At 35.2% G+C, this 22,225-nt stretch overlaps 1 protein-coding gene across 1 annotated transcript in view; it reads left to right on the plus strand.

Annotated features, from left to right (window-relative positions):
* Positions 1-20,806, plus strand: part of MRPS9 (mitochondrial ribosomal protein S9) — a 35,647-nt gene extending 14,841 nt beyond the window's left edge. The window contains exons 3-11 of the mRNA XM_082050970.1: positions 1,226-1,288; positions 1,378-1,408; positions 3,703-3,782; positions 10,009-10,091; positions 12,568-12,643; positions 15,735-15,903; positions 17,748-17,856; positions 18,726-18,895; positions 20,603-20,806. Of these exons, the coding sequence (XP_081907096.1) occupies positions 1,226-1,288; positions 1,378-1,408; positions 3,703-3,782; positions 10,009-10,091; positions 12,568-12,643; positions 15,735-15,903; positions 17,748-17,856; positions 18,726-18,895; positions 20,603-20,694 (873 nt within the window). The 3' untranslated portion in view covers positions 20,695-20,806. The remainder of the gene's footprint in view (positions 1-1,225; positions 1,289-1,377; positions 1,409-3,702; positions 3,783-10,008; positions 10,092-12,567; positions 12,644-15,734; positions 15,904-17,747; positions 17,857-18,725; positions 18,896-20,602) is intronic.
* Positions 20,807-22,225: the final 1,419 nt, after the last annotated feature.

Below are 22,225 nucleotides of genomic sequence, written 5' to 3' on the forward strand. Positions count from 1 at the left end.
CTTTTCCGTACTGTCTAATGGAAATACAAATGAGACTGCTGCCAGAGGGGTTTATTCAGTTAGTCCATGTTACTGTACAAACACAAGATTTCTATCTTGAGCTCCACTGCCTACTGTCTGAAGTTGGCTGCACTTGCCAGACCCCTACTTCTAGGGCTTTTTGGTGGGTAGCTTTTTGTTTTCTTTTTAAAAACAAATGGAAATAAACAACTTTCATAAATGCATCTTTTTGCTTTATTAAATTAAGTTTTAGTTACTTTGAAAAGGGGACAGTAAGATGATGTTGAACAGAAATGCATGTCATTGAGCTTAACCTTGTCAGGTGCTTTGCCTTATGTTTTGCCAGAATTATTCGGAATATCGCTGTACCTGTTTTATTTATCGGAGGCAAATAATACTAACTTTATATGTCACATGAATAGTGGTAGATATTGGTGAAGTAAAAGCAAATGATGTACCTTGTACTTAGTGAAAAAAGTGGTAAAAAATGAGTGTGTAATGAATGTCATATGTTTTTCTAAATTGTTTCAGCAAACCCTAAGGAGAAGAAAGATGGCATTTAAGAATCTTCTCTGAGCAATTAGTTCAAGTTCAGCAAAGACTGTAGTGATTCACAGTTGTTTCCAAATGCAGTGATCAATGCAATGCTTATTTAGGCTATGTAAACTATCTTCTACTGCCACAACAAATGTTGCTTTTAGACTTGAGGAAACTACATCTGTAGAAACTGGGATTCTAAATGTAGAAAACTTTGCTTTGTCCAGTTGCTTTAAATAAAATTTCTGTGCTTAGTCTGTCAGTAGGCACTGATAACAAGCAGTGATGTTTTCAGAAAGATAAATTAAATGTTGTGATTTCCTCTACAGTCACATCACTTGAAATTTTAGGGAAAAATCGCTGTGTATAAAGGCGGTCTTTGCACTTGTATAGTTCTGGTAAGTTACAATAAATGCTTACCATAAAAACTAAGCTTTGCAGAAGAATGTTCATTCATTCTGATATAGTAGAGTACAGCCTTCAGAGTGAGGTTTTATTTTTCCTGAAGGTTTCTGAGGGAACGATCTGCCGTTCTTTCTAGCACAGCACACATGCGGCCCTCTTTCTTACTGTTTTGGTTACCTACTGTACGAAAGTTATGCTTTTTTTTCCTCTACAAGTTCTTAAGAAATGCTTCGATGATGCTTTTGTGGAAAAAATTACATATATGGTTTCTCTTTCTTTTCAGAAAGCTATTGCCTATCTCTTTCCATCTGGCTTATTTGACAAAAAAGCCAGGCCCATGATGAAGGTAGGATTTTTTGGTTGCATTTCTGAATAACTGTAATGTGATATTTTAAGTCACTTTCTTTTTGCTGATATTTTTTTATTTATTTACAGCATCCTACTGAAATTTTTCCAGAGCAGAGGAGTAAGTGTTCATAGATTTTATTTTTTTAAATTATTGTTATTTCTAAGTATTAGAATTTTTGCATATATAGAATTCCTTATTTTCACAGATTTACTTTTTTTCCCTGTGTTCCTAATAACTGCCAAGATGTGAGCAGTAAAAGCCTGACCTGATACTCTCTTTTTTAGGATAAAAAATACTGCTGGATTCTGGAATACCGGTGGTCTTTTCAGACATCTTGTTAAGTGACTATAGATACATGTTTTTCATTGTTTAAAAATAAACAATGGGTAGGATGACGTGCAGAATCTGTCGAAGTCAATGGGAAAACTTTCTGTTGAATTCAGTAGCTTTTTGTCAGAGCTGTCTTATCACAGCCATAAAATATTCATTAATACTATTTTAAACCAAAAGTTTTCCTGATAACTTCATTGCTCTAAAACTTAGAAATTACAGCTTTGAAATTGCCAGTTGAGAGAAGAGGGAGAGTGGAAAGTCTTCTAATAATGTTTTGATCTGGAAGTTTTAACTCTGTGCTTATGTCCGTACTGTCTTTGGTCTTGCTCCTGAGACATTGTATGAAGTCCCAGTTGTCAGTGATATGCCAGCATGTTGGTCAGTTTGTCAGTGAGAACTTCACTAAAATCGCCAAATTAATTTTACATAGAATATTTAAAAGATAATGTCAAAACCTGTCATCCGCTTTTGACTCACATTTAGTATGAACTAGTAGCATGGGTGTGAAATTCTACATTCACTGAGCTATCGAGTCCCAGATGGACATTTCTGATTATCAGTGAAATCTTACCATTTTCCATCCTTCCTTTTCCAGTTCCTGAAATTGATACTTAATGTTTTGGGGGCTTAGTGTGGCTTTTAAAAAGCTGTCTAAATTATCTGAAATTTGAAGTTGTGTAATGCATTATTTTCAAACTTTACAGTATTGTGAAAGAAAAAGTAGAAAGCAAAAGGCTAAGAGAGAGTTAATCATTGTGCAATTTTAAATTCCAAGGGCTATTTTATGGCAGAACTTAGCTACTATTCTGTATGCTTTTGGGACTAAAGGATTCTTTGAAATGCTAGCTGTGTCCTGAGGAGTGTAAGAACTCATTAGTATAAATGTATGTCTTTGTATTTACATCTAAAAATAACACTTTCAATAAGTATCTCTTTTAAGGCAGCCTTGTCTTGTCTGTGCATCATGTCTTTGAAAACTTAGAGGTACAGAAATGTAAATTTATACTTCAGAATGTTCCCTGAACAGTAATTTCAACAAAATATGCTTTCACAGCTGCATACATGGAAATTCACACATTCCACTAGTAGTATGTGTGGGTAAAAGCCCCCCTGTATTCCTTCTGTTCTACTAAGTTTTGCATCTTTCCATTTGACTTCTGCGATATGTCCTAATGTTCCAATGCAATACATAGAGTGCTTATCAGACAGGTTTTTGGAGTCTTATATTTGTCTATAGTTTATAGATAATTTCGTTTGAACTTCACTGGATAAAATGGCTGGGAGCTTCTCCACAGTTCAATTTGTGAAGGTCTCAGGTTTTTATTTTTGTCAATTTATTTGGAAAAGATCTTTGTCATGTTATATTTAAGTTGATTTTTTTTTTCCAAAGTTGAAATTTATTTGTCCTTAAATAACATTTGTTTAAATGAATAAAATACACTGGATATGCTGAGTGATATGGAAAATATTTTCTGCTGAACTAATTAGGTAAACTATAGCATAGGTCTTGATGTTTAAATATCCCAAATGTATCAACATGAACAAGGACTAAAGTCACCCAAGTGCTGAATACAGTTGTGTTATCCACAAAAATATATATATATGAATGCTTAATTTAGTTTAGACATACCATACTAATAATATATTTACTCTGGGTTTAAGACACTGTTTTCCAGAGCTGTTAATCTTTCACCTTTCACAATCATTATGTAGATTTCAGTTGTCTCTTAATTTGTAGTTCTTCCTATTCTAAAATGGATACTTCTATCTGCAATATCAACTATACAGTCTTTGAAAGTTTATTTAAGATGTACATGAGAGGATTCCCTCATGTTAAATGATATTTAGAAATATTGTATTAAATATTTGGTTATAATTGCAGATGGATTTTAGTTTTTAACAAGTCTAAATAATTAGATTCCAAATAGGCTGAATACCTATAAAATGTCTTTGTTCTCTAATATTTAAAAAGATAATCAGTATTATGAAAGAGGTTTATAACTGCACTTAAATACAAGTTGTTTTTTTTTTTTTTCTGAATGTATATTGCTTTCTTGTCTAATCTTGCTTTTCATTAGAAATCCAGTGGGGAGAAGATGGCCGACCATTTCACTTTCTTTTTTATACTGGCAAGCAGTCATATTATTCATTAATGCATGTAAGTATGTTATAATCTGTAATAAATAGTGTTAGTTCCAAGTCAAGTATGTGTTATTCTAGGGACATTTATCAGGGGCTTCTGAGTTTACTCATGTTTTCACAATAGGCCATAACATCACCACCAAAGCCAAATGAAATGTATATTTTTTTTTTTCTGTCACAATATCCATAATTAGGGGCATTTTTATGTCACAGTTAAGAGAACAGACTACATAATAGTTCTTGCTTTAGTTTTTGGTTTATTTTACAGGTTTGGCTATGTACTGGGTTTGAATAGTCTCAATGCTTTCTTGTAGACTTTGTAGTAGTGGAGAATGCATATACAACAAAAATGGCTAGTTCTGGGAAAACTCATTGTAGAATAAAAAATAGGGATTTTTTTTTTCCCTTGAAGGGCAAAGCTATAGGAAATGTTATTTGTGCTGACATTTAGTGTGAAGAAAATTTGCATTTAAACTGCTTAATTGATTTTTTTTTTCTTTTTTTTTTTCTGCCCTAAGATTGTTCCATTCATGCAAACTTAAAGCTTTTTCTGAGTAGTATGGTTCCAGGAGTAAAAGATCTGCATCTTTTTACCTTTATGAAAAAAGCTGTATCTAATAGAACATTGCTAGACCCTTAGTCTTAACATGGATTATGAACAGACATTTCATATTTATGACCATCCATGGCACAAGCATTATCTTCCTCTTTAGAAGAGTTTATAGAAAGGTGTATTTCCTATGTGCACTTGGGCAAGACAAAAGCATTAATAATGTATGCAGAAATAATTAATTGGACAATCATGTCAGATTTTGTTTCCTCATCAGGTAGTCTTAAAAAGTTAGTTCTATGGTTAGTCTGTTGTCAAAAGAAATAAATGTTATGTTACCAAATTCGGTGCACAGCTTTACTGAGCATAGTGTTTTTATTAGAATTATCTGATATTTATTTGCGTGCTGCGTACCCAAAGGACAAAATCCCCACTTGTCAGGTACATTTATTTCCTTGGGAGAATAACAGCCCCCTCCCCCCCCTTTTTTTTTTGGTTGACCTTGGGCAAATGAGCTTCTTGCCCTGGCAGAAATGAAATGAATGATAAATGTAGAGTGTGTCTTTGCTGAGTAATGGAGCTGCAGCACAGGCTTTCCACAGAGGTTTTCTGCTGCACAGCCTGAGGCAGCCCGAGGACCCCTGCTGTTCATTTAAATAGGTATGTCAAATCTGCCTCGAAACGCCGCTGGTTTGATCTGTGGTAATATTTGTGAAGGTTCCATATGGACTTGAGCCCCCTGCAGTGCTAAGAAATAATGTACAACGCTTCATGGTGCAGACGCAAATTTTCTCTGAAAAGGGATGCAATGCTGCGTTTTAGCTGTCGGAGAGGATGATGGAGCTGACGCGCTAGGCCTGTCAACTTGTTACACGGATGGGTTGCACGCAGCGAGGCTGTGGAAAATCTGTGCCTTTTAACTTTTCTACTTAATCACGGTTGTAGCATTGCCTTTAGACTGTATGCTACATTAATTCTCTTCCTGCCTTCTGCCTTTCATCCCAAGTTTCACGGAAAAAAGTAAAGCATGCAGGTCTTGTAGAGGAGCCTTATCAAACAGCTGTCATCTGACAAGCCATTTGCATTTGTTTTGGCTGAAACAGAGCAACCCAAGGGCAAGATGTTTTGTTGCATTCCATCATAATGAAGAAATTACAAATTTTACAAGGAGCACAAGTTTATTTTTAGCTCTTCCTAGCAGTTAGAAAGGGTATGTGAGCTTGCCTTGGAAATCTCTAAAAGAATAGTGTGCATCTTGTTTCTAACAGCATGGCAACCACCTTCAAACAAATTGGTTTGACAAATACTTGTTTCATCAGTATAAGATACCTGAATGTTCTTTGACTGTTTCTAAATATTTTCATGAAATAGGCTTCGCTAAGCCTAAATGCCTTAAGTGAAGCTTAACAGATTTTTTTTTTTTTAATCAGCCAAATGAAAGCTGAAATATGCATGAAATTCCCAGCATTGTTTTAACCTCTTATTAGACTAATGTGTATTTAAGAAAAAGTATTTTTAAGTCTCAAAGCTAATTAATTCGGCTAGGGGAAAAAAGGGTTGTGTGTTAATACAGTCTAGTGTAAGTAGTCAGCCCCATTTGAGGATGTCCTTTAAATTACTACATTAGTCTAATAAATTGGATAAACATAATATTTAGCCTAAACTTGTACACCACTAATTACTACATAGATTCATGTGGAACTTGGATTTTATTAATTGCTAGTAATATAACTGGTCACAGCATTATTTGTTTAGCTAATGCTAAGAAATATTATCCACTTTCTAAAATTAGACTGTATATATCCACATGTATTGTAACTGCCAATACATATGCTGTTATGACGTGAATATTAAATTAACTTTTATAAAGGATATTTGCTTAACACTCCATTGTTGTCTTTGTTTTGCCTGTTGATTAAAGTTTAGCTGTAGGGAAGGAAAATGACTTTTTTTTTTATATACATAAAAGAACGTTTATTGCATGAAACACCATTTCACGAATGTTTGATAGTATATTTGATCATTTCACTAAAGTGTTTTAGAGCAATGTCATATTTTTTGTAATGTGCAGAAAAAGACAAAATGGTCTCTTCATACCATTCTTTCTAGCAAAATAATAATTTTGTGCAATTGTGCTTGTACTTTTTTAGCAATATCAGAGGTTGTAGATCAGAGGTAAATGGTCTAAACAATAGTGTGTTTTAAAAACCCAAAAAAACCCAAAGTAAACGCTGAAGTCAAAATCTCTTAAGAAGCAAAAAAAAATACAAACTGTGATATAAAATGATGTGGACTCTGCAGTGTATTTTAACCAAAATATTAACTTTTTTTTTTTTCCAGAAAAATCTGTTCTTCTAGGGTTCCATTTGCTAGTTTTCTTACTTATTTTTCTGTGCAGGGTAAAATAAGAATATTATTTTTTTTTTATTTTAAAAGAGAGCATCCTTGTAGAGCTCCGAAATTTGATCTCTCTATTAGAAAAGGAAGCAATTCAGAATGTAGCCAATCTTGTAAAATCAGCTATTTTGACTGTGTAATAGCTGAGTTTACAAGTCACACAGATGTGTACATTCATGAATTGGACTATTGAATCCTGAAGTAATTAGTAAAATCTTCACCTGCCAGCTTTGAAAAAGCAAGTGTGTCTTTAGAAGATTTCTTTAGCCTTTGGGGAGTGAAGATTTGTCAGATAAATTATTGGGCATTACATGCTATTCCTGAGTTTGCACATACTTTACTTCACACGTGAGTGGTTCTTTTAGTCTGTTGACTTCATCTCCATATAGAAATTAAATACAGGCATTATTTTTCTTTAATACTTAAGACCAAAATTTTATTTCATAAGAAATGCAAGTCCACTTTCAGAAATATGCAGGAAATTAGCATTTTTCTAACACTTAAAAGCATTTGAAATACTTTTTCATGTTGTTCAACTTCGTCTCCTATGTAATGGTTCTTTGTATGAATGGATATGAAAACTGTAATTTAACCAGACCAGTTTAAAAATATCATTTTGATTTCTAGATGTGTACATTCTTAGAACTTAAACATGCTGTGGAGTGTTGGTGTTCTTTGGGAATACCTAGGGAGGGTGTTCAGGAAAATCTTACTGTCCTAGCTGTTGTAAAGCTTTCTTTCTAGTTGTAATAATGAATTTCTGAGGCTAAAAACTAAAACTCACATTCATTTTATTTTCCTGTGTACCTCATTAGTTTCTGAATATCGTGACAAAATCCTTAAATCTACCATCAACTTGTGTCATGTTACCTGAAAATATTTCAGTTGCTCTTTAGAAGCAATTCTGACTTTAGTCAGTCTGTCCTAAGCTAACAGCTGTGGTTCCCTCCCATTCTTCTTTATTTTTTAAAGAACTGTGATATGGTTTATTTTTTGTTGGGCTCCTGGTTCAGGTATTTTTGTGGACGATCCAGTAGATAAATGTATCTGCCAGAGTGTACTGAAGATGATGGGTATTTGTGAGGAGGCTCTTGCCAGGTAGGAAGGTGGTGCTTCATACACCTCAGGAAGGTGAAAGTTAAGCTGAGAGGCTCACAGTAAAGTGAAAAACCTCCTTACACATTTATAAGACCAAGTGATCCAGTACCTCTTCTGATCATCTAACACCAAAATATCTTCTTCATGCCTGGTTTTGGCATCTTCCAAATGCAAAAACTGGTGGAGCTCACAGGTATCTCCAGGCCTGTTCCAGCTGAGCTCTCCCCAGAGAGCAGAGGGGTAGCCAGAGCCTTCTTTGCCCTTCGCTTCCCTCCCTCCACACTCCAGAGGAGAAGCTTATGTACTGATTCTTTTCCATGTCTAACTACAGATGCATAAAAATTTATGTGTCAGGCACGTCTCATGCTCTCTAACCCAAACCATGTCTGTGTTTTTAATAATTAGTCAATAATTTTTTGTGGCCTAATAGTCAGCTCTGAATGGAGCAGTTACGATTATTAGAGTGAAATGACATGAATCTTGCCCACAGTAGTGCTGCTGTATCTTGGTATTTGGTGAGGTTTGGAAATACTTGAAAAGGTGATTTGTTGTGCTCTTTTATATTCTGTATCTTCTGTTGGAAAATAAATAGATTATTTTTAAGCTGAAAAATTTTCCTAGTTCCTATCCAATACAGGCATGTTTATCAAATATAAAGGATTTCTGAAAGACATACTACTATATGGGTTCTTATGCTGTCTCAGTGAAAAGTGGACAATTTTGAAATTCGGGATTCTATAGTGTGGAGTTATTAAAAAAATAATTTTGTTCCCCTGTGCTTTTAAAAGTGTCACCAATGACCTGAATCAAAGACTTCAGTGAATTGTCCCTATTTAAAGCTTTGAGTGCAGTTCAGATAACAATCTCTTTGTGGTTCATACGCTTTAAGTATGAACATTTTTAGTATATGTGTGGATGTATTTTTATATTAGTGGATAAATCAGCTTGAACAGTAGGTGTTTATAAGTAAGGAGTTTTTTTGATTGTTTGTTTTAAATGTAAACTATTGAAGAAATTTCACTACATCCTGTTGCAAATCCCAGTATTATTTTAAGAACTAGTATTTCATTGGTTAACTTCTGACAATACAGAGCTGTCTCACATTTCTTCTTTTACTATTTTTTTTGTAAGTAATACAAAGAAAAAACACCCAACCATTGTTCCTTATCCCTACTCATTCTAACACTGGAGTTTCTCTTTAGAATTTGCTAAAACTCATTATATTAATAAGGTATATGAAAGTGATTATAAACTTTCTATCTTTAGTTGATAAAGGAAATAAGTTATTTGACATACACTTTGTTTTAGTACAACAATCCTGGTTTGTTTCAGTGTAATTTTTAATTATTTCTCCAAATACTCCTGTTTAGATTGTGATTTGAATCACTGTTGTAATCCAGTGTGTTAGATGTTATAATTTAGAACCAGATAGCCTCCAAAAGTTTCTGAATGGATTAAAACTGAAAATACTTCTTAAAAAGTATGTTTCTTCTGTTATATTTTCAGTGTGACTTTTTTGATTTTTTTTTTTTTTTTTCTGAAGTGATGAATAACTGTCACAACCTTGTTTGAAAATAATAGCATACCTAAGAATTTAATAAGAATACTGAAAATTCAGGGTAAATCTATCTGTAAAATTTGAAAGAACAGCAATTCTGTTGATTGTAAATGTACAACTTAATACATGTCCCTGTGGACATACCTGGTTAAGCAGGCGTTCTGACTCATATGGGCCACCAAAGCTGACACTTTAAATGTACAAAAATCTAACTAAATGAAATTATTTACAATCTTAAACCTTGTCAGTAAAATGTAAATGTGGATGCACTGGCCAAATAATGGTTCAGTACGTTTTGGAATTGTACCAGTTGTACAAATGTAGTTGCTTTTCTGCATGCAGTTGAGCATGATTTTTTTTGTTGTTGTTTATAAACTTATTTAAGAAAGCAACAAACGTCACTGAAGAAAAATAGCAGAATTCAAAATTAATTACTTTGACCTGCATATGAAAATAGTATATATGCTATCTAAATGTTGGTTGGTTTAGATTTAAATTACTGTATTTTTCTTGAATTGATAGAGCTCTACTTGTTTTCTGACGACTTCTGAATTTTAAGTGTTTGGAGTGTTTTAAATAACAAAATGTAAATATTAATGGACAAAATGCATTTAAATACTTTTTCCATATGCATTTTAGGACACATATGAAAAATTGCTAAATGCTCAGAAATACGAAGACCAGCTGATAGCTCAAGACCTTCCTCCTCAGAAAAAAAAAAGGTAAGCTTCTGATTAGAATGAATATTGATACTGGTTATCTTAATGTTGTTTTGGCCCTTCTTATAGTTCCCTACCCTACCTGCCTTTTATTCCACAAATATATTTTCAGACATTTTTCCTGTTCCTTGTCTAATATTTGTATGGCAATTTGAGGTTGAAAAGTCTTATCTGTAATATGTATGTGTGGAGTGCTCACTTCTCACTGCTAAAATAGGCAAACCCCACCTGTTTCTCATGCTGTTTAATCTTCTCCCTGCTCTTTTCAATATTCTCACTTATATAAAAATTCTGAAGTCCAATTTGAAAATAAGTAGAGAATATCCAGGATTCTGTGTTTCTGTATATGAAGTTTTCTAATCATTTCTTAATTAAAAATCTTCTTAAAAATGAAGTAAACTCTTTATAAGAAAACAATGCATTTTAAAATACCAAATAAGTTGCTTATCTGTTGGAAAAATCCTAAGGCCTAAGCTGAGCTCTTTAGTAGCCTTTTATTAATTACAGTTCTTGAATATTTTTACTTAAAATATTCAACTTGAAGAGCATCAAAATACTTAATTTCACTATTTTTCTTTTAATGGCTCTGTACAGCTAAATCATCAAAAACGACAGAAATTTTATAAAAATTTATTTGGTAGGATTTGTTTAAATATCAGCATTATTAGCAGTTGAGTTTAGTTTCTCTTCTTTCTTGTGTTTAACTTCTGTGGTGTGCACAGCAAGCTCTTTGACTGGTTAGCCACTGGCCAGCAAAGATACATGTCAACCAGAAGCTAATGGAGAAGCTACAGTTGTTCTTTTCATAGTGCATGCAGTCAGGATTGTCTCTGGGTTTATGCTTTAAGAACTTTTTACTTCCCTTAGGCTGTATTCTTGATCTTCTATTTTGAGATTTTTTTGCTACGATTGTATGATATATTAGTATACTAGATTAAGCAAGGCTTTAAAAGAGAAGGATGCAGCTCATAAGTTTTGATTTTGGCATTTACTGCTTTTCTGTATAGTTACTTTTTCATTGTCCAGGTCGTTTTTATCTTTGTTTTTGCTGTGTGCTTTCTAGTCAGATTTATGTGCTATTCTAGTTGCTCATCATTTTGGTTTGTCATTCCTTAATCTTGGCCATTTGTTTTTTATTTTAGGAAGAGAAAGGAGTAATTTGCTGAGATTATTTCCATTTCTTAAATAACAGAAGTTCATGTTTCTTCATGATCTAAATAGTTTCCTGTGACCCACAGAATGTTTTGTCATAGGTTTGTGTTGGCTTCTGAGCAGACAAGAGAACAAACAAATTTAGGTTCTTGGTTTATGCTGCTGAAAAATAACCTGACTCCTTACAGAGCTCAGCCAGTGGATTTACTGATGTGAAAAATGACCTAAAGCTAGTCAGAGTTGAAAGGTTTTTTCACCTGTTAGGTTTGTAAAAGCTCAGAGAATGTGAAGGATTTTTGAGACTTATTGTCCACACTGGATATGGTACTTCCTCTCAGATTAGCCTGGATAATTTATCCCCAAAATGTAGGTAGAGGGTGGGTGGATGGGAAGGACTATTGCTGTATGGTGTTTGGTGTTGTCTGTTTTAGTTCATTTTTTTTGTTTCCCAGAAAATAAATCTATTGTGGATTCAGCCTGTAATATTAATTGTAGGGTTAGGACCTGATCTTGATCTGCTTTAAGTTTATAGCTTTTCACATGTAAATAATGTCATTGACTTCACTGGAAATAGCAATATGTAAATGTAAGTATATAATTGAGTCTGTCAGGATTGAAAACTTTTTAGAATTAGTGTTAGAATTGTTTCTAAATAAACATTTCTCATGCCTTGACTCAGAAAAGCATTAAAATACATACTCTGAAGTACTACTTAAAATCACCTTCAGAAGGAGTGCTTTTCTGAATCACAGCTTCCTTAAATCTGCTGAAAACTTTCATTAAGATTGTTTCTGAAAAAACCTAAAACTTTGCCTTAAATTTACTTGATAATGTTGGCATGTGTATTTATGGTGGCATTCTATTTTGTTGGTCACTTCGTATCATTCATATTTCAAAGATTTGTTTTAAGCATTGTTTTTTCTTTGTGTTAGCATCTCTGTTTGAGCCTTCAATTTTGGTCTTTGTTGCTTGTAAAGCAAACTTTTCCAGCAGCAGGCTCTTAATTTTAAGTCTGAACTTGTGGAGACGCTTGCTCACTATTACAGCACTATGCTAGCTTAATCTTGGACTTCCATAATATGAATCATGTATAACTGATACTCATATTTTTTGTGTGATGATTCAATACATGAAGCTACCATCCCTTTCACAAGAACTTTAAAAATCAACGTAAGCCTTCTCATATTTACTATAGGAATGTGATCTGTATTGATTTATAATGGAAAATGTATTTCTAAATGAAGACTGACTGTATGTGTGGTCCTTTGTGATGTAACTCTAATTGCATGGTTAATTAAAGGGAGAATATATGTGATATTTTAAACAGAAACCTGGCTGGCAGCAGATGGCTGACTAAGATTGAATTGGAAGAAATGTTGTTAGAAAAACTGTCAGATAATGATGTAAGTAATTAATCTTTCTAATCTTAAGGAGGTTCATATCTTAAAAATACAGACTCTGGGTGCGATTTTGGGTACTGAAAAGGTACTACGTACAAGCAGGTGCTCTTTGAAAGAATTTTCTTTCTTCTCCTAAAATCTGTATTTGCTCATTGCACTATCACATTCATTTTGTCTTGAAAAGTGACCAGTGTCACTTTTTGTTTAGCCCACTACAGAATTATTATTAATTATTTTCCGTCGTTACTAATAGAGCATAGTTTTTCTCCTGGTAATATTGTGAGGGCTAGAGGACTTGTTCCTCGTAATCTAATTATGTAGTCAGGAAGGGAGTATAGTAATGCTTTATAAGAGGAATAAATAGTCATTTATTCTAGTTAGAAATGAAAAACCAATAGGGCTAGAACCTCTGCTTGTTGTAGAGAAGGAGTAAATGTTCAAGATGGAAAACATGATGGATTTGTGTAATGGTAAACCTCCATAGAGTTGCTGATTATTTGATCTTAAGGATGATGTGATAATGATAGAAAAATCACAGAGAAGGCTGATCAGAAATATGGAGTCCTTTTTCTTAGTGATTTCCTACAGAATAAAATATCAGAAACAAGATACAAAGCTACATGGATATGTGGTCTGATACAGATATCTCTTGTTATATTCTCCTTTGATATGAATATGGTGGGAGAGAGGAGGATTTTGTAGTGTCTTCAGTATCTACAAACTGTATCACTATCTAGATTTGGAGTCCTTCTTTACATATATCTCTGGGAATAAGACTGTTCATCCTGATAGTCGTACACTTTCTTACTCAAAGCTTTTTCTTACAGTCCCCTAAGTAGCATTAGATTTTGTAACAGCACATTCAGCCTATGTGGCCAGCTTCAGTTTTCTTTTGAAAGTTTAAGCTTGAATATGGTAGTACCAGAGAATGAAACACAATTTGTCAGAGCATCCGAAGTGTTTCCTGTGGACAGCATCATTGCAAAAATAACATAGAAGGAGCAAACATGCCCTTTGCTCGCTTGTCATCCAGAACAGTAAGATGTGATGGCTTCCTTTTCTAGGGGTGATGTGAAAAGATCTCGAGCAGATTGTGGTCCTTAAGCATAAGTTAGAAATTGCTGTTGTAAATTCTCCATCCTGGTATACCCAGGAGACTTTCTCTGTCTTGCTTGGAGTTATGACTTCAGTGTTTTCAGTAGCTCCTGCATTTGAAATGGCTGTTGTGGAGGGTTTTTGATAGATAAAGATCTGTTGCTGAATTAGTCAGGCTCAAAGGAATCTCAAGGCCGCTTCGAGAAGCTGAGAACAGAATCTGCTGTGAGAAAGAGGGGCGTTCCTCAATCAGCGGGGTCCTGGCGCGACGTGAATCATCGGACGTATCATCAGTGAGACTCCAGCGCATGGACAGCCCATGATACTCATTTAGCAAATCCATGCTTGGAGCGTGGATGCGTGATTAGAATATAGTTGCATATATAAGGAGGCTTGTTTCTGTAATAAATGGCTTTAGCGTGATTCACATTGAATCGAATTGTTTTGCTGAGTCCTTTATCGCTCCAACAGGCTGTTCTTCCTCTGATAGTGCCAGGAACTGGTCTAATTGTAAAACCAAACAGTTTGGTGTTCTTCGCTGCTTGTTTTTTTGTACATTCTACATCTGTGAAAGTAGACTTTAGTAAACTAAAACCAATTAAAACAACGACAACCAAAACAAACAAACAGACCCCCAAAACCATTTACATACTGGACTCTTGCATGTAAAACCACAATGTCTCAAAGCCTCAGCGTATGGGAACAAACATTGTTTAAATGTATTTGGAATGTCTTGGTATGAGCTACCAGTCTTACCTGCTCAAATTCTTATATTTTGCCACTGCAACAAAATTTTTGTGGTGTTTGCATTATTAAACAAAACCAGAGCTATTGATGTTTGGTTAATTGGTTGTTTGTTTTTTCCCTTTGCAATCTGGAAATGAAAACTGTTGGAAGCTTTCTTCATCTGTAGCCTCTATAATTTTAAAATTTTTGTACTTTTGCTCTTCCAAGGCTTTACCACAGCTCTGTGTCACATAGTTAGTCTGAAGTAGCTTTCTAAGTGATGTCAGAGCTCCAGAGGCTATTGCTGGGTTACAGGAAAAGCATTACATTTGTGCAGAAGACTCTGGTGACAGAGAAAAGAAAAAATACTTTTAACAGAGAAAAGAAAATATACATTTAACAACAGCTTGTAAGTAAAGTGAACTGCATGGTATCTAGATGAAGATGGTATCTATATGAATATGGTATCTATATGAAAAATCCATTTTAGATGAAAGCATACCTTTATATCCAGTGCCCAGCTGTCCAGTGCTCCTGCCAGTAACACTTCCTAACAGAACATCCCAGCTTTTAGCACAAATGGGTTAACACAGTGGTGTTTACTCTTTAATCACATGTTGAAGAACTTTGGAGGGGGGCGTGAGGGGGAAGGAGAACCACACAGTAGCAAAGGATAATTTATTTCAAGAGCTTGCCCTTTAAGTCAAGTATCTCTTGAATTTTTAAATAGCTTGATTGTTCGGTTCTAAAGGAAATCATAAACATAAAAGTAACTCAGCTTGAACAGCCAAAGATAGACAGATAGGTATTTCCTGTATATATTATGAAATATAATAATTTAAGAGGTTCAGTTTAGTGAAATAAAATTATTTCCAAGTCAATGAACATGCTGACTTACTGAAAATTAGGTGAAAATCTCTTCCTTTTGCCATTTTATAAAACAATAATAGAAGAATGAAGATCACCCTCCATATTTTCTTTTAAAAAGTGAGGTGAACTTCATTCTAATACTATAATCCTGTATTACAAAGGGGTTGGTTATGCTTTGAATTAAAGTTTCATTGTTGCCTGATGAAAGAACTAGGTATCTTTAGTCACACAGAAAATGATGCATCTGCATGCTGTTCTTAAATCAGCCATGTAGGTGCAAAAGTGTCATCTTGTCAGATATCATCAATAAAAGTGAAGTACGAAAGATCAATTATATAAAAATAGAAAGTTTTAGCAAATGCAATTACACTTGCATCCTTTAATGAAGTCTTGTTGTCTACAGTATTCAAGGTTTATTCTGCTCTTGGAAAAACTGATGACGTTGCCATGTGGTGACATTGAGGAGAAGTATGTACAAAAGTTTTCCAAAGAAGTACCCGTGCAGTTACAAAAGGTGGTTATTGAGCCCTTGAAGTACGATGAGCGAGGAGTGGCCTTCAGCACCGGTGAAGGTAATAGTTTCAAGTTGGTTGGTAATGATGCAGTGCTTTTACTCTTCACTCTACTTTCTTTATAGTATGTATAGCACAGCTGGATGTGTTGCTACTTCATTTTATATGCTTAAGTGTATATTGCATGTGTAATAGTTATTTATGGTATGCCACACTAAATTATGACATGGCCTGGTAACAAAGTGGAAGTTTTTGCCACAAAGTCTATCAACTGTTAGTTTATATCTACATTTCTATACAGTAGTACCTCTGTAGAGAAGACCTTGTTGTGCTGCATGTTGTAGGATACAAAAGGACTTTCATTGCTGGCAAGATTTGACTGTTGAACATGAATGGCATGTGACTGGAGGAACACAAACACATATGGAGAATTCCATGGATGTAACAGTGTTATTGCTTAATATAAAAGTTTCATACCTCAACCACTAAATAACCTTTAGCATGACTTGTGTGGGCAGTCCAGCAAAGGAGACTTTTGAAGATGTGAAGAATAAATAGCAATGCATTTGGATATTTACAAACAGCCGGGGAAAATGCAAAGAGGGAATTCCTAAATTTTTCAAACAAGTGGACAAACCACAGATGGCCTTACGGGACAGAGATGGGAATCAGTCGTTGGTACTGAGGCAGAGGAGATGTTAAGAGAAAAGCCATGAAGGTCTCTGTATGTTCTACACCCAGGCTGCTTACGTTTTCGCTGGGGGATGTATTAGAAGAATGATATATGATATGAGTGATTGCCTAGAAAAAACAAGGTAGCAACAACATGGATAGGAAAGTCTGATGACTTTCTGGACAAAGCAGATGTGCACGTACACTTTATGCTGTACATTTAAGAGGAATCTTAGTCAGATATGATGTGTATTCTTGAACAGCAGGCAGCAGATGATAATAAGAACAAAGGTCACAGAGAATCACAGAATGTTAGGGATTGGAAGGGACCTCGAAAGATCATCTAGTCCAATCCCCCTGCCGGAGCAGGAACAATCTGAGGGGCAAAATGGCTGGACAGCTCTGTTCTAGCTGGGTTGGCTCCAAGATGATGGGACAACAAGGAGATGTGAGAGTGCCAAAGTGGGATTTAATCCATGCTGGTTTTCAGCAGTGTCTTCAGAAGAGTAGTTATTGAGGTTTGATGAACATGTAACACATGTTATTTAAGAAAAGCCAATAGATTTGGGAAGTTCAAGAACAGTCTGTTTATGTCCCATCACCCCCCTACATTAAGAAAAATGTCTAATTTGTTTCATAATTCCTATATCAGAATGGTAGCTTCTTTTGTGCTACAGAAGAGTGGTTTTAGGATTTAGCACAGAGTTTGTCATGTTTTAACGTGAAGCTAATGCACTTAAAACTGACTAATTTCTGAGGAAACTGTGCTAAATGATGCATAGGCATTACTTATACCAGTATAATTAAAGTGTTAACCTTTTCCATGTGAATGTTCTTAAACTTCACCTTTGTATGATTTTATAAAGTATTTTAATATTATTAGAAATTGTACTCATGATAATTGTTGGTGTTCAACAAACTGTTTATATTCATATACTGTGACATCACAGGGTCATGAAAGTGTCCTGAGCTACTGAAGTTATGGGAGGTAGGATGTTACCTATACCTCCTTCCAACACACACTTGCCCCCATTAATAGACATTGACTTAAAATATATTGAAAATTAGCTGTTCATTGTTTGTATTTATTTCCTTCTCAATTTTATTGTTACCTCAGCCTCCAAAAAGAAACAGCTGGTACTGTATGAAAGTGTTGAGATTTAACTTCTTGGGTACTTAAAGCTCTGTAGAATACTGAAGCCTCATAACAGATTGGTTTTAATTCCTTTAAGGTGGAAGAAAAACTGCAAGAGCTACTGCAGTAGTTTATGACAATGGGACTGGAAAAATTACAGTGAATGGAATAGATATTTTACATTACTTCCCAGTGCTGCAGGACAGGTGAGAGCACTATGACATGCTGTATTCGTACTGTACTTATTCTACCACAAGTCATACCATGCAGTTGTATGTTGGTGCTGTGTTCCACAGAGTTGATGTTATATTCTTTCTGTGTAACTGTTTTGTGAAAATTGGTCTTGCTTTTCCTCCTAGTTCTCAGGAGTTAGTGGTGTAAGAAGTGACAGGCAAGCCTTGCTCTGTGTTTCTTGTCTCTCCCTTTCTGAAGGGATGCAAAAATCAAGAGCACAGACTATTTGGATAGTTCAGATTTTGGTCCTCTTAGAAAGGGCTTATAGTTTATTTTATAAATAAATCAACAATGAACAGTATCTTTAAGTGTTTGCTGAGAGATTTGCAAATTGTATGCATGTGTAATTACTGTGGCATACAATAACATAGTGGAAGCAAACAAGATGAGATGCTTTGCATAAAGCTTCAGATTTTGGAGGATGTGTGTAGTCTGATACAGACACAGCTTCTTATAAAGCTAACATAGGAGGGTTTCTACCCCTTATGTGATTTTTATTTTATGTTGTGGTTTCTGAGCTCAAGAATAGAGAGGTTGCTCGGTTTGAATATCTAGAGCTGATGGACCTTGGCATCTATAGATAATCAGCGAAACAAAACTAATTGTAAAACTGAACTTAAAATACTTACTGTTGGCAGTTTGAATATGCTCCTAACTGCTAGTCTCTCATTAATTTAGGTAATATCAGTAGAAAATTAGAGACATGACTCCCTTTTTGGATCTCTGCCTAAAAGTTAACTATGTTTTTATATATACTATTATAAGAAATGTATATAGTGTGTAACTTCGTATACATGCATATATTTAACTTTTATTATGCTTATTATTTTTTTATTTTTAGAGAGCAGTTGTTGTTCCCTTTCCAGTTTCTTGATAGAGTTGGAAAACATGATATGGTTTGCACAGTCTCTGGTGGAGGAAGATCTGCACAGGCTGGAGCAATACGTTTAGCCTCTGCAAAAGCCTTAAGAAGTTTTGTGACAGAAAAGGAAGTGGAATTCATGAGACAAGGTAGGAAATGAAATTATTTCAATGTTTCTTAACGTGTTTCTGGTAATTAACGGACTTAATACTAGGATCTTTAAGGATCAGATAGTGCAAATTTGAGTAAGTAATCTCAGTGAAACCTTGTATATTTTGTGAAGGGTATCTGCATTTATTTATAAATTGTTTTCTCTTGTTTCCTAGCATTCTTTGCTTGCATTTTGAATTACTTCATGAGCATTTTTCCATCTGTTCACGACCTCTCTTAGGTCTATTAACCAGCCGATATTGCCTCAACATAGAATCACAAAAGATTAATATATATTCACTAACAGATAAATCTGGATCAGGCATTAGTGAGCTGTAAGGTACTAAGATTGTATTTTGTTTCACTTGGTTAATCATATGTTGTTCATGTTTAATTTTTTTTTTCTCGAACTGAAACATCAGAGGGTTAGCTTTGAAGGGATAGTAATTAGAATAAACATATTACGTGCAGCTAGGTGGGCTGAAGGAGCTTCTTTCCTTTCTTGCTTTATTTGGATTTTACAAGTTACCTGGGATAAGATAGAATTTATTTGGATAACGTGCTTCTCAGTGATCAGATGCCATACCGTTTTAGGAAATACAAAATTACAAACAGTGAGCTTTTAACTATGCTCTTTCTGGACTAGTAGGGGGAATACTTGCGTGTATTACTGGCACAACAGCCATGATTTTTTTTCTCTCTGCCAGCCATGGAAGTAAAGCTGTCTTCATCGCAGCAAGTTTGATTATAGCTTTTCAGTACAAACAAATATGACTTGCTAGGAATACCCCTGTAAACTGACATTCTAGTGAGTGGGTATCAGTAAAGAGATCAGCATAGTTCTGAACAGGTCTTGGGCATGACCAAATATACTCTGGAAACACTAAGTGTACTTTAAAGCAGTGGTCTCCAAAGTAGGGTACATGCACCCCAGTGTTTCACAACGTGATCCATTGGGGTGCAGGAAGAAAATCTTCTCATTTCAGTAGTGTATATAATTTATAGATTAATAAATATACATAATATGCACATATATATGTAGAGACTATTGCTCTCAACAACCACCTGAAAGGAGGCTGTAGCATGGAGGGTCTTGGTCTCTTCTCCCAAGTAACAAGTGACAGGATGAGAGGAAATGGCCTCAAGGTGCACCGGGGGAGGTTCAGAGTGGATATTAGGAAAAATTTCTTCCTGGAAAGGGTTGTCAGACATTGGAACAGGCTGCCCATGAAGTGGGAGGTGTTTAAAAGTTGTGTAGACTAAGTCCTTAGGGACATGGTTTAGTGACGGTGTTAGGTTAATGGTTGGACTTGATGATCTCGAGGGTCTCTTCCAACCAAAATTGTTCTATGATTCTATATTGGAGCTGCACGCTCAAAAATATTTTACTGCTAGGAGTGCACAATCAAAAAATGTTGGAGATCACTGCTCTGAAGGCTGAAGCTATGTTGGTGTAAAACAATGTGGTGTTTTTTTTCCCGGCTTTTAAACTAAAATGTGAAGAATATTTAGTTACTAAAGAAAAGTTAAAATGTTAGAGGATCTGCCGAAACTTCCTTTCAGTATGTTTTGTACTGAACCCTTGTCCTTCTTGATGTTACAATTCATATGCAAAGTTATTGGCTGGCTTATGTCCCTCACATGTAGTATATCTGCAATACTAACTAATAACAGTAAACAAATGGGTGCTTTTCTATGTTTTGTAGCTGGACTACTAACACCTGACCCACGTGTGAAGGAACGAAAAAAGCCTGGTCAAGAGGGAGCCAGGCGGAAATTCACCTGGAAAAAGCGATAAGTCTGAGCATTGAAAGAATGACAGAATGCTACCAGAATTTCAGAACATACTGAATTATGTTTTAAAACTATTGTATAAATATATTTAGTAATAAAGACTTTTCCTGTTATAACTACTGTGCTTTCTCTGTTTAAAAACCAACAAACCAACTTTATTTAAAATTGTGGAAAATTGTGGTGTGATTTGCCAATATGCTAAATTTAAAATAGTAGCTTGAATGCCAGCTTTGCAACTTAGCTCCACTGAAGTCATTAACCATTTATGGAACTGTTGTGGATTGTAACTTTTAAAAATCAGTAGTATTTGTTTAGCGACTTGACTATCCAAATTCCTGAATTAAGCAGCTCCTAAACAGGTATTTGGACAACTTTGAGATGCCTCCCTTTTTGCCTCACAGGTATCAGAAGATAAGTGACAGCTTTACACCTAAGCTATGGTGGAGCTGAGAAACTAGCAGAGTGGTACCGACAGCTGAGGGGATGTTGAGAGAGGAGCTGTGACAGCGGATAAACCTTTGCCTGTGGAATCTGTTGTCTCCAGGATGCCTCCCTAGGTTAAGTAGGGAGTGATTCAGAGCAAGTTCCTAAGTTTAGGTGCTCTGAATCACCCTCTGGAGGAGTCACTTTTTCTTTTCTTCTCCCAAATGCAGAAAGAGCTGGAGGGATTAGGCTGAAGTTAATCTTTTAGAATGCTCTTCTCCACCCCTTAAATCTCAAGGGGCCTGATAAAGCAGGCATGTTCCGAATATGGCTAATCACAAAGATAGCATTGGACTCTTTGCCAAATACAGTCATAACTTTTCTTTTTTAAAATCAGAAGCGGGAGGTGATGACAGTGCTGCCCACCTCTTGTCTATAATTGTAGCCTTCCAAAATAGATGGGTGGTTACAGCACTCACCCAAAAGTGCAAGGTTTTGGTTTATTGCCAGCTTCCTTCCTGGAACAGAGGTCAAATACGTAGAGCTTCCAAGGAAGAGCATATCCTTCATCTTTCCTGTAGGAACTGGGCTACAGCAAAATAACAGTATAAGGTTGATCTCACCAGGATAAAGCAGAAAAAGAAAATTCAACTGGGTAGTTCCAACAACAGTGCACCTTTCAACTTTTTTTAATTTAGAATATTTCAATACTTGGATTTCCTCCTCCCCAGACATATACTCTAAGTGCTAGAGAATCTGCCATGCTTCTTATTTGCTGTAGTTGATACCAAAAATACTACCCTCAGAGGTAAGAAAAGGTGCTAGCACATCACCACAAGGTGATAAACACCTGTAAGTGACCTGTATGGGTCATTATTTTCCTGAGAACCATTCAGGAGGGGGCAGCAAGTAAATAAACCTCTTGAACTGAGTAAAGCAGAGAAGGTCAGAAACTGGTTACGCATCCTTGACTGACGTGTTTCTGATTCCTTACTCCCCAAAGGCACTCTGTGCTTTTTTTTTTTTTTTGAACTCTTGTTTCATGAGAATACTTGGTAAACCTGGGCAAGATTTCTCATTGCTAAGGTAGTTTGTCTCAGTCAAAATATGTG

Source organism: Streptopelia decaocto, assembly GCF_964273445.1.
Source record: "Streptopelia decaocto genome assembly, chromosome: 1".
In the NCBI taxonomy this organism is placed as follows: Eukaryota; Metazoa; Chordata; class Aves; order Columbiformes; family Columbidae; genus Streptopelia; species Streptopelia decaocto.